This window comes from Thunnus albacares, chromosome 18, assembly GCF_914725855.1.
Source record: "Thunnus albacares chromosome 18, fThuAlb1.1, whole genome shotgun sequence".
Classification (NCBI taxonomy): domain Eukaryota; kingdom Metazoa; phylum Chordata; class Actinopteri; order Scombriformes; family Scombridae; genus Thunnus; species Thunnus albacares.
The window spans coordinates 28,460,968-28,473,451 of record NC_058123.1 but is presented as its reverse complement, the minus strand read 5'-3'; the positions used below and the strand labels follow the sequence as shown (position 1 = coordinate 28,473,451).

Sequence of the window (12,484 nt, the reverse complement as noted above, 5' to 3'; positions counted from 1 at the left end):
GTGGCACTCAGAGAGCAAATCATTATTGTGTTTTGGGAATGCCCTGGGATTTCCAACTTCTGGATGATAATCGGAGATAGCATGGAAAAGGTTTTAAAAATCTGAAATGAATTTTGTTTTCAGGTGTTGGCAAGATGCAATCAGATCTTCTTGGTTTCTTTAAATTGTATGTCGTTTATGCAGGTTTCTAGTAAAAAAAAAAAAAAAAGCCATCACCAAAAAATGGTTAATTCAAGGACTGCCCACATTATCACACTGGTTTGCATGACATTTTTGTGATGGAGAAATAGACATTTACTTAAGACAAACATATATGATAAATGTTTGGAAAGGATGGAGTTTGACCACTTAGATCAGATTTTCTGTAAAAAGGCATCAGTTGTACTATAACCCCCCTAGTTCTGTACAATCAATTATGAGTTACCATAATTGACTATAATGAGTCTAATAAGTTGGATAAATGATCTGTACGACACAAGGACAAAGTATAGACTCTTGATCTCTTAGTCTCTTCTTCTTTTCTTTTCCTTTTCTTATTGCATCTTGTTTGAGTCATCTCTTTTATCAATGATTGTTGTATATCCAAAAAATTCTGCATGATACCTTGTGTTTGTTGGTTTTCTGTTTCTAGATAAAAGAAAATATCAAAATCTGGGGCAACGTTACTCCGCTGACACTTGGGTGATTTTATCTACGTGAGCAAACAATACTTGCTGCAAATGCACAACAATAACAGATTAATGCTTAAAATATAAACAATTTTAATTAAACATTTCCCACCCTGTAGAGACATTTAAATCAGCTTTTTTAAAATGTGGTTAAAGCAGGAACATATATAAAATCAGTCTGCATTGATCTATGAATGAATGTGGGTGATTCTTACAGTATCTGCTGTCCACAGCTCCATTATACTGCTTAAAAAAAGCTTCTCCCTCAGTTCATTTAATCCCTGTAGCATCTGAAGGCAGCAGGACAGATATGTTGATATATCTGCAGCCTCTGATTTGAGAAGTGTCTATCTATTAATCATCACGCCTTTTTGCACTTTATGTTGCTGCACATACTTTAACATAAATAGCGGGAGATGCCCACACAGTCCGTGTGGCCACGACTTATAACGACTACTCTTTTTAAAAACGACACTATTTTCAAGGTGGAAAAAACACAATGCCAATCATCTGATCTCCTGCTAAAAATAAAAAAATCCTCACAACTCTGGCGGAGCCCAGGTCTCATCCTGAGGACAAGGATTTCACTGTTTAAACTTGGAATCTGTGTGTAATGGATAACCTGTATGGTGTTTAGAAGAACGCTTAGCATTAATTAGACAATCATTCACACTATTGTTCTTCAAAGTTTTATTCATTATTCTTCTGTATGGTTTTCGATCGCTAACTACTTCTGCATACTTTCAGCGATTCAGCAATTTATATATTTTTTTACAGTATTAAAATTTATAATGGAATGTCTGTGGGAGGAATGTTTGAAGGGTGATATCTGAAAAACTAAAAGTGCTTTAGTATTCATACTTTATGGACAGCTGGCTCATGTGGAAATGCTTAACAGATTAAAACATAACACCACCATGTCGTCAGTCAGAGTGTTCTTTGGATGATGCCGATTAGACTGATATACACTACGCCCATTTGCGCCTGGAAAAATTTTTGCTTCTGTTGAAACATATTTCATCTAATCCATATTTAGATGACCCTGAACAAAAATTATGTTTGTTTTTGGGTATCACTTTCCGTTTGTCTGTAATTGGTAACCAAAATTTTGAAGGTCTGATGCACTTAATGGGCTATAACTCTTTTATGCTACATTTGATTGCAACCGAATTTGGGAATGTTGTACATACAGCCACACTGCACAAGTGTGTGACATTTAATGCAATTCTACTCACAGAGGGCACTACTGTAATGTTATAACATGATATTTTCACAATTCTGTTGTCTTAAATAAAATTAAACTTGTTACACAAGTTCTCCATGAGAATGTGAACGGCATATTGAAGCATGGCACCAATATCCCCACTTATTTATTACTTTACCTTATTTATATTTACTTACCTTACTTATTAACTGCCATATCTCTTAAATGTAATATTCCATGGTTACCAAATTCAGCAAAGTTGTACAGATGGGGATGCTGAACAAGTCTGTAGCATTTTCAGGAATGGTTTGCGATTTATTTCAGCTGTCAGCATTCACACACAATTTCCACAGGAAATGCATTTTCTAGTTATCTTTTGTTCTCTCTGAAATAAGGACCAATGTCTGTGCTGATGTTATATGTGGAAGGAGCTTATATACATTTTATAGCTATATACTGTATTTCATCAAGGAGCACCTTTTTGGCTATTCTAATTTAATGGGACATTTGTTTGGGCAGTGTTATGATATTTCAGCACACAGCTGGTCTGCAAGCTGCCAGCAGGTACCAGCAGCTGAAAAGTTGATCCAGTTATATTACCATAATAGCAGCAATTCCCAGTATTTATACCTATTTCACACTGTGAGCAGAGCTGAAACAAAGTGAAGCAGGTTAGAAGCCCTACCCTCTGATGGACAGAACCTCACAGTGGTGGGCCAGAGCCACAATGTCAGGGATCACCGCCTCCTCCAACAGCAGGTTCAGACCCCAGTTTGATGAGCCTATGTTTCCCTGGTAGAGAAGGCAACTTGTGAGCATCAACTATGATTTCCTTTTCTTAAAATTGCATATTTTTAAAGAAATCAAATATGCAAAAATAGAGGAAGTGCAATTGCTGACCAAAGCCCAAAGCGCTGCTTTCAGCTGTTTGATGCCCTCCCATTTGTCCAGGACTGGAGATCGAACACTGTAGCTCAAATCAGGAACCACATTCTACAGGAGGTAGAGGAAAGAACATGAACATAGAACACCATATGAAAGTAACCAGGAAGAGAAAGGAAAAATTCACCACGGTGAAAATAATGATTTCTTAAAACTATGTCCCCTATGTAGTAGAAATGTGCAAGGCTGTATATTCCTCATACCGCTCTTAAGGGGGAATCCTACAACAACCAGAATGCATTGTGCACGTCTCGTCCAATCAGACTGACTCTACTGACGGTGTGTTCACGGCCAGCTTAGCACCAAAGACAAAGTTAGTGAGTGTTTTATCTCCTTACTGGGGCTTATTATCATTTAAAAAAGGTTTTTCCTCATCAAGTCTGGATATATTGAAACAGTGTGCAAGCAAACACTGATTCTTTTACCTATTTTGGACGATGATGAGCCGGACCAGATTCTGGTCAAAGCTGAATGTAGCCGCCCGCTAGTTACAGAAAACACACAGTCGCTGTTGTTCCATTCTGTATTCAGAGTCGGCAAAGTCTGATATAATATTCTGTCAGAAAACAAAGTCAGGTTTACCAAAGCACTGCAATGTTTGATGCAGTGTGGAGTTTTCTGTTCTCATTCTCTCTGTCGATCAGCACTGGTCGAAGCTGCAAACCTCTATTTCAGCTGCAGCTGTACCGTAGCTCCGGTGGTAGCTTTCTCCTCGATGCTCTATTTTGTCTGATTACACAGAGCGATATTCGGCCTCATAAGTTGTAATAGTTGCACCACGTCTCTGCTCCGACATTATATTGTAAAGCTAACAGAGAAACTCAGCAGGTGAAGACAGGCTGCAGCTGTAGCATCACTCTGGCGGTTGCTTCCTCTTCCAGACTCTGTTGTGTCTGATTCAACAGGGCGATAGTCGGCCTTGTATCATGAAACTAGTTTTCTCCCAAATATATTGATATTTTAAAGTATTTAGTAGTATGATATTTTAGCGTCTGCTTTTCCCTAGTGCTAGTGTAACATGGTAGATGGCTTGTTTTGGGAGACCCATATTTTACCATCTCTAAAGTCACCACTACAGAAAATGTGGAAATGTAGTTCATATTCTAAGGCAGATCTCCAAAGTCCACCAGATGACGTCAGATGTCAGATGCAAACAAACAAGAGTCACAAAGAAGTAAGAGTTTGTCTAAGACTTTGTATTGTATAAGAACACCAGAATCTTCTTCCATGAGATCCAATGATTGTGTCATTTCTAAATCTTGCATGATTAGCAAGTCTGGGAAAGTACTGCATTTCATGTTACAACCAAGATTTAGCTTACAACATCAGGGCTCATTCATGCTCAGCAACCAGCAACCAGAAGTGCCTCTTCTGCAAACAAACTCCCAACACTGCTTTCATAGCAGTGGTGTATGAAAAAGGAAAAGGTTTGGACACCACATTGCTGGTGAGGAATTTACTGAAATATGTGAAGGCAACACATACATTTCATCCAGTGACGCAATTAAATGTTTTTTTTAGAAGCCCATTACTGCTGCAAGCCTGAATGAATGACTGTCAGCTGGTGAGTCATATGCCTTCTGTTTTTATGATTCCACTGTAAGGCACACAGCTATTAATTGTATTTCCCAAAATGTCAAACAGTGTGTAGCTGAGGTGCAACAAACAGATGTACTTACCTGGGCTTCAAGAAGCTGGCAGCCAGTCTTATCATGAACCAGTTGGCTATACAAGTGCACAGGAAGGTAAACATTTGGCCTCTGTAACCTGCGTACCACACAGAAGCACAGACGTTACAATAATGACTTGTTTTTTACTTCAGCTGAAAATTAATTCCTGCAAAAAATACCATTTTATATATAAGCTTAAAAAATATGATTGTCCTGTCCTTTCTTCCTTTGAAATATATTTTTTTTAATATTTTAAATTACATCATTATTTGCAAATTTTATATTATTTGTACAATTGTGTATTACATGTACAGTTTATACTATGAACATTTGCACATTCCCCGGTCAATATTTTGGAAATTCCATTCTCCATTGAACATTTTTATTTTATATTATCTATGATTACTTGACTTATGTTGTCCACAACACCAAGGCTTGTATGTGCAAACCTATTCGGCAATAAACCAAATGTGGGATAAATGTGGATCTTTGTGATTGAAGTTAGAGCAGCATTATGTCTCTGTTTTTCATTCTGTGTTTATTGGTGACTTACTGATCTCAGTATTCATTGGTAGTGTTTTTAATTGCCAGGACTTTGTAATGTTTTTGCCTGGAGGGAATGGTGGGGAGGGTTGGTGTGGGTGAGGCTATGGGAATAATATGATATGGTTTGGGTGGTGCTATGTATTCTATTTATTTATTTATTTTCATAACTCCTTGTTTTCTGTCTGAAAGTATTATGTAGCTGAAGTACTACACACTATTGGTAGGAGGTATTGTAGTCATTTTAGAAAAGGCAAGAAATAAAAAGGCTGAGGAAGCCTTTTGGATGAAAGGTGAAACGTCTTCAAGAATCGACAACAGGTCCAGTCGCTCTTGACTGAACGCTTTTGGATATGATTTTTTTTTTGGATCATTCTACTGTGGTACCCACACTCCTCACTACATCAGACACATTATTAAAATTACAATAATCTCCCACCAAATCATGATATCTGTAACTACGAGTATAGCACCTGCATAACTGAAGTTTTAATCTAATCGAATGTCAGCATACTCTGTGATGCCAAGCTTGAAACACATTTCAGTATCTGCTGCACCACATCTATTTTTTATGTTCACTGCTTTTGTTTTATTTCTGCTGATAGAAATATTTTCTTACATTTATGGAATACCACATGTTTTTATTTAGAGTAAATGTCCAATGAGGAATTTTATTATTCCATGGCTCAGATCAGAAAGAGAAAAAAATCAAATTTAAAAAATACCACTTGGTAATAATTTGGACCTATTTATACATATATAATTTGTCAATGTGTAAAAAAAATCATAATGGGAAGGTGTTTTTTTTCTATACCTACATCTTGTTTTTGTAGCTGACATAAAGGAGAAACCTGTTTCACAAAGGTGTGTGATTGGGGAGGACAGTAAAGTCTTCACCACATGCTGATACACAGGGGATGCTCAGCTTAAATGCACGTCAGAAATTAAATGATTATATACTGCTTATAAATGCCAAACAAGGGGGCCTTAAAGTTAAGTGTTACCGATTTATGTTTTAAAGCACAATATGAAATACAGTAAACAGTGCGTGACCTTTGGTTGCTGCGGCGTACATAGTTGTCTCCATTAACAGGCTTGCGGTATGTGGTGAGGGCCTCATTGAGCTGCTCCTCTATCATGTCCACATACTTCAGGTTGTACTCCTGCAGGGCCACACATAACATGGCACAGCCATTTAAGTTTTTGTTAATGTCAGAAAAGAGTGATGGATATATGCTGGTTGAAATGTACCTTCTGCCATTTCTCCATCTGTTTAGTGATATATCCTCTGTCGTTGAGATAGGAGAACCCCTTTGGGATAGATAAAAACCTGGTGACAACAGAGACAAAAGTGAGAGCTGTTTTGTCTGAACAATGATGTCATAGCCAGAGAGTGGTAGATATTTTACCTTAGCAGCAGTAGCACACCCTTGTCCCCCAGGTGTGTGAGAGCGGGTTTCATCTCTATCAGTGCATGAAGGTTGGTCTGAACAATAACGCATGGGGGAGGGGGATCTGATTAAGAGCCTGTTTTCTGAAACTCACCGGTCATGCTTCATGCAGATTGTGTGGTTTGCTCCCTCACCTTGTCTTCGCAGGCTTCATCCAGGATGTCTAGTGCCTCTTTGGAAATGGTCTTATTGCGGTCGTAAAGCTGAGTGACCAGGAGCTCGATGCCCCAGTTACTGAAGAACTCCACATTGGCACGCAGTAGAACCCGCAGGTGCTTAGTAGCATACAACCTGCAGGACTATGTTCACATGATTAGACACAGATGAGGAATTACTTATACAGCTAAAAACCATCTCTGAGTGAGTAGAGTTATGCTGATACTAAGAGTTACAACTGTATTGAGTAAAATGGAAAATAGGAATAGAAATCAAAGATCTGCTCAATAACAGTCATTCATATTGCTGCAATTTAACTTTCCTCTTTTAGCAGATGAATGTGAAAACAAACTCTGCACATACATCATTCTGCACAGTGAAGAGAACAACATTCAACTGAAGGAACAAGAAGAAAAACACATGTTTGAGTGGAGGGGGACTTTAAAGTCAATATTGATTTATATATTACACACACTATCAGAGCTTCTCTGATTAAAAGAGAGAGTTTGTCAGAGAGCTGTGTTGACTCTTACATCAGTGGCAGCAGTGAGGATTTTTGACAGAATGACTCGAGCCAAACCGTCTCGACTGTAGTCAAGCGTGGAGACTGTCAACTTCAGCAGGTATTCTTGATTCTTCAGACTACACAGGTTCAGCAAGCTGGGAGAGCGAATGTGAAGGAGCAGCTGATTACAGACATAATGACAGCCACAGGGGAAATGAACCAAGTAACAAGATCTGAATGTGATTGGTTCAAATGTTAAAAAACAAGTGTAGTGAAAGTAAACAAAAAGAGACTACTGAGGTGCCGGGTCAAAGGCCTTTTACCTTTTGTAAATTATAAAATTGTACTACCTAAATCTTTCTGCTAACACACATTAAAAATGAACTTTACAAAAGCTGCTCACCACTGGAAGACACTGCATTTCTCTAGCATCTTGACACCATGTGGGTGGGCTGACAGGGTGCCCAGGAAGAGGAAGTAGTACTGGCTGAGTGTGGTTAGCAGCCCGCTGCCCTGCAGACTTCGGTCAGGTTTGAGCGGAGCTGAGGAAAACAGCCACTGTACAATGTCCTTCACCAGGTCTTCCAGGTACACCTGACCCTCCTAACAGAGTGGATTAGGAGACAGGGGTGACAGGATGTCAACTGCAGCATTTACTCAAACATTGCCCCCTTGGTGGGGAGTGAAACAAAATGAATGACAAGTTTATAATGTTAAATTCTTGCTCGCTTCTGCAAACTCAAAAAATTGTAACGGGGTACCTCAGTGAATTAGTATTGAGGAACTCACAAGAGTATCACAAAATTCAAGATCAAAACCAAAGCAGCAGAGGGAGACCCTAGTGAGCCAGCAATGGAGTAGAACATGTTTCATTAGGCTCCCACTGAACCTGATTTATTGTTTCAATAATGCTATGTCTTGTGTTATACATGTAATTCAGAAAAAAAAACACTTAATGTGAACCTGGAGGCAAGTTCCAAGCGTATTTGTTCTTGGCAATGGCAGCAAGTTTGAGCAAGTCCAAGTAGCCTCAGACTGGAGTAATGACTGTGAAGATTCTTAGTCATCCAGGTCATGATATATTCAAAAGTGTTGAGTCAAGAGCAACTGGACATGTTGCAGATTCTTGAAGACGTTTGGCTTCTCATCCAAAAGTAGTCACTCACCTACACCAGCAATGTTTAAACAGCGTCTGCTACCACAGACTGAATATAACCTTAGTTTGAGTTTGAGACAAGCAGAGTACCTTATTTCACCTTTTTTCTCAATCAACTGCATAAAAGAAAAACCAACCAACCCATCTCGGAAAATCAGAGCTACGGGCTTTCTTTTAAAATCTGAAAATTGCCACTATAAGCGAAGATACATGCAAATACTAAATGCTACTGGTTACGAAAGTTCCCCCTCACCTCCTCAGACGCCAGGAGGAACTCTATGAACTGAGAGCCCACCACAGTGAGCTGTCTGGCCTTGGGATGCTCCAGCTCCAGGCTGCCATACAGCTTACTGCTGGGCTTGTAGAAGAAAAGCAGCTTTCGCACAAATCTGCCCAGAATAATAAACCACACACACACACACACACACACACACACATATACACAATAACATACAAACAAGGTATGTGACTTGCCAAAAATCAAATGAGAGCTGAGAGAACATGCAAGATCATGTGAGATCATGTGAGATCATGTGAGAACATGTGCGGTACTAACTTATGCATTTGTTCATCCTTATTGCTACGTAGACCAACATTTGGGTACTAGAGACAAGAATAAAACACAAATTAGAAGTTAAAATCATTAGAAGCACCTTACATTCCACAGCAATACTAGCTGGACAACAGCAGATAAGTTCAAACAGAATGAAATAATCAATCATCCTGACCTACAACACAGGCTTGTTTCTGGCATAGGTAGGAATAGGAAAGCAGAAATCATTTTTAGTGAGCCGAAGCTCCAAAAACAAAGGTAAATTTCTCTGAAGGCTAATATTTTGAAATATTTTGATCAGTTGAGCCTTGCATGTGTTTTACCTTTAAAATTGTTCCGATAAGGCACCAGTTCCAGTCCAGGTTCTCCTCGTGGCTGAGGATATGGCAATCTCTTATGTTTGTCATCAGAGTATCCTCAGTTTCCTACAGAACAGACACAGCTGGCTTTATTTACACTTAGCAGCTAATGCTATCCAGTATGCAAAACTTATTTTTGTTTTTGAATGACTGATTCATTTATTGAGAGATGGATTTGGTTTTCATCTACCCCATACTTCAGAATTCAGCATTTATTTTGGAATGATTTCTAGATGCAATAATTCCAATTTTATGTTCTTAGCTAATTCAACCAAGTACGTTCAGTTTGTTTCCACACTGTTAGTACATGGCCAACAGTGCCACAACATACTGTATTTCACTTCACTTTAATGATCACAGAGATAAGCAATTGGAATTAGTTCTTGGTAAACGGTTCCATCAACACCATCACACATACATAATATTAGATTACAACAAACACAGGGCCACAATTCACATCACATATCAACTTAAAACATACAACAACACAACAGTTACAGATTGTGCAGTTCACTCAGAGGACAGTGGGTGGGATTAGCCTGAGGAGTTCAGGGTCTGTATTACAGTGGGGGAAAAGCTGTTTCAGAAACAGGTTGTGTGCTGGGTGAGTCTGACATAATTTTTCTTTTTTCTTTCTTTTGTGGATTTGAATGTCTGAACAGTTGTTATGCATGATGTGAGTATACTTTCAACTGCTGTGTAGAAATGAAGCATGAGGTTTTGTCTTATTTGTGTTTGACAAGAGATTTGAACGAGGCAGAGATAGAGGTCATCATTGAGAAATGATGAAATATTTACCAGTTTGACAACACATATGCAGCACAGCGAAATGCAATGTAAATACAGATGCATAAGCAAACACAGAAAACATCACAAAATACAGAGAACACAATTTGAAGTGTGTCTCTGCATTTGATTGTGTTTCCCGCATTTGCTTGTTTCTTCTGTATTTGCATCATGTGTTCCTGTATTTGTTCTTTTTTTTCAGAGCGTGCCATTATGCTGTTGTCAAATTTGTGAAAGCTGGTGAAGAGTATTTCTACTATTTACATTCTTTACTAAAAGCGAAACAGATGATAGCCCCCTTCCTCCAACACACACGCACACAAACATGCAGAAAATACAGATAGCCTCTGGCACAATGAATCACTCGGAACTTGTCATGCCCAGTTTGACAAGAGTTGTATATGGCAAAACATGGTACATGACGTGAACCTGATCAGCAGGCGCACTCTCTATCGTACAGAAACATCCATCTCCCATTTGTTGTCATGTTTACCCCGCATCCCACCCCACCACATCCTCACGCATTACCAAAAAAACATACAATTCCCTACTATTCAGTACTCATGTTTTCTTTTAAACCCAAATATCCATAACCTCCTTGAGTTCCAGTAAGTAGAAAAAGTCCTTTTTGAGTAGTGAAACAGCTTAAGATACACTGCAGGAATATGCAATCTGTGTACCTTGACAATGAAAATGTCTCTCTGAGGTCTAAGGTGCTGTTCACGACAACAATGCGATGCTCCTGATGTGCGGAGGATGTGGTCCAAATAGAGACTGTGAGGTTTGGGTCCACGCTTCTTCTTCTCATGAAAGCACTTCAGGTAGTTGACTGCAGCACTTGCCCGTCTGAAAAAAGCACCAATTGAAGTACAAATTCTCTTGACATTAATTGTTCTATATAACACATTAGAAGACACTAGTTTTGCATAATTTACATTCTGCTGACCAAACCTGTGGCATCACTAGCACGTCTGGGGTGTGGTACTCACAGTCTCTTCCCGGGAGTGATATCAAAAGAGGCCGCCATGTTCATGAGGGTGGGTAAGCAGTGCAGGTGGTGGCTGTGGCTGTGAGGGAGGATGGTGTTGGCCTGTGTGGGCAAAATCACATTTACACACAAAAATAATCCAAAGAATCTCCTGTTCTGATGTATATTCTATCAGTAAATGCAACACGGGAGGGAGGTACCATATGGAGGAGTTCTCCCACCAAGATGGTGGCCTGTATGGATATGGTGTCATCACTGCTCGTTATCACCTCGACCAGACCCTGTGGAAGACAGATACAGTGTGATACAAACACTGACTGGGTGATAAACTCACACACTAATTCTCTGTGGTAAATGACTGTACCTCTAGTAATCTACTCTTGATGAAGGCAGAAAGCACCAGAGCCTGGTAGTTGTCCATCAGGTCCGGTCTGGAGCAGAACAAGATACATGAAGTTTAAATATGATATGATATGACATATTATATGACATATGACATTCGTCACATATAATGAGATATATTACTGTCTATATAGTTACCTAGAGCGTGATCCATGTGGGAGAAGTGTTTTAGCCTCAGAGGCTACAAATCCATCAGACAACCTCCAGCTATCTTGAAATTTACTGGGATCTAAACAGGGAATAGTTTCAACTAAGCTTCAAAGTTGAATTCAGGTACGTGAAAAAGAAAGAAGTTGATCAAGGTGATTTCACTATACCCACCTACACTAATAAGTGCTTCATTGAAGTCTGTAGTTGCTACAGGTATGGTAAGCTGGAAGATATCATACAACACCTCTAACAAACCTTTCTGTGGGGGAAAAAGACCTGATTTCAGCATGGTCAAACTTAAAATGACTTTTCAGTTTCATTTGATTCTATTTAGCCTTAAAAGAGGCATTACTCAGTTATATTACAAATATACACACAACCAGGAAAAAGACAACCAAAACAAATGAAATTAATAAAATAAAATAAACTATAAATAGCATGTATCACAAACAAGGTGTTATGCGTAAAACTGAAGCATGGCACAGGATAAAAACTAAAAGTTAACATTTCTAATACGCATAATGGACATAGCACATCCCATATCATTATCCCAACAATGTCTGTAGATTATCCAGACTAACAAGGGCACTAATTCTGGAAAGCAATGTGGCTGTAGAAATTTTTACATTTTTCAGGATAAATTATCTGCAAGCCACTAAGAGAGATTTTTATTTATATCAGTTATTAAATAAGTTTGCATTTTAAGATAATTTCTATAGCACAATATCATACAGATGCTGTTTTAAGTGCTTTACAGTGATAAAGCAGAGTAAAAAATACTTTTCATACACTGCATGACAACATCACATGTACTGTGTATTGGAACACTTCCATATCATGCTGACATAAGACATCATGTTTTTATGGCTTCGCAAATGACCTGTGCATCATTTTATACAATACAACCCTAAAATTCAGTTAAAAATATACAGTACATACATTTTTGTTTAT

At 38.6% G+C, this 12,484-nt stretch overlaps 1 protein-coding gene across 1 annotated transcript in view; it reads right to left on the bottom strand.

The window, feature by feature from the left end:
• LOC122967955 (rapamycin-insensitive companion of mTOR-like) overlaps window positions 1–12,484 on the bottom strand; it is a 46,408-nt gene that overhangs the window by 16,395 nt on the left and 17,529 nt on the right. The window contains exons 13-30 of the mRNA XM_044332771.1: window positions 11,705–11,792; window positions 11,522–11,612; window positions 11,346–11,412; window positions 11,182–11,262; window positions 10,983–11,083; window positions 10,674–10,839; window positions 9,172–9,273; window positions 8,852–8,898; window positions 8,549–8,684; window positions 7,543–7,742; window positions 7,168–7,294; window positions 6,613–6,777; window positions 6,437–6,513; window positions 6,279–6,357; window positions 6,081–6,190; window positions 4,494–4,581; window positions 2,773–2,865; window positions 2,558–2,664 (exon numbers count right to left, since the gene is read on the bottom strand). Coding sequence (XP_044188706.1) covers window positions 2,558–2,664; window positions 2,773–2,865; window positions 4,494–4,581; window positions 6,081–6,190; window positions 6,279–6,357; window positions 6,437–6,513; window positions 6,613–6,777; window positions 7,168–7,294; window positions 7,543–7,742; window positions 8,549–8,684; window positions 8,852–8,898; window positions 9,172–9,273; window positions 10,674–10,839; window positions 10,983–11,083; window positions 11,182–11,262; window positions 11,346–11,412; window positions 11,522–11,612; window positions 11,705–11,792 — 1,925 coding nt within the window. The remainder of the gene's footprint in view (window positions 1–2,557; window positions 2,665–2,772; window positions 2,866–4,493; window positions 4,582–6,080; window positions 6,191–6,278; window positions 6,358–6,436; window positions 6,514–6,612; window positions 6,778–7,167; window positions 7,295–7,542; window positions 7,743–8,548; window positions 8,685–8,851; window positions 8,899–9,171; window positions 9,274–10,673; window positions 10,840–10,982; window positions 11,084–11,181; window positions 11,263–11,345; window positions 11,413–11,521; window positions 11,613–11,704; window positions 11,793–12,484) is intronic.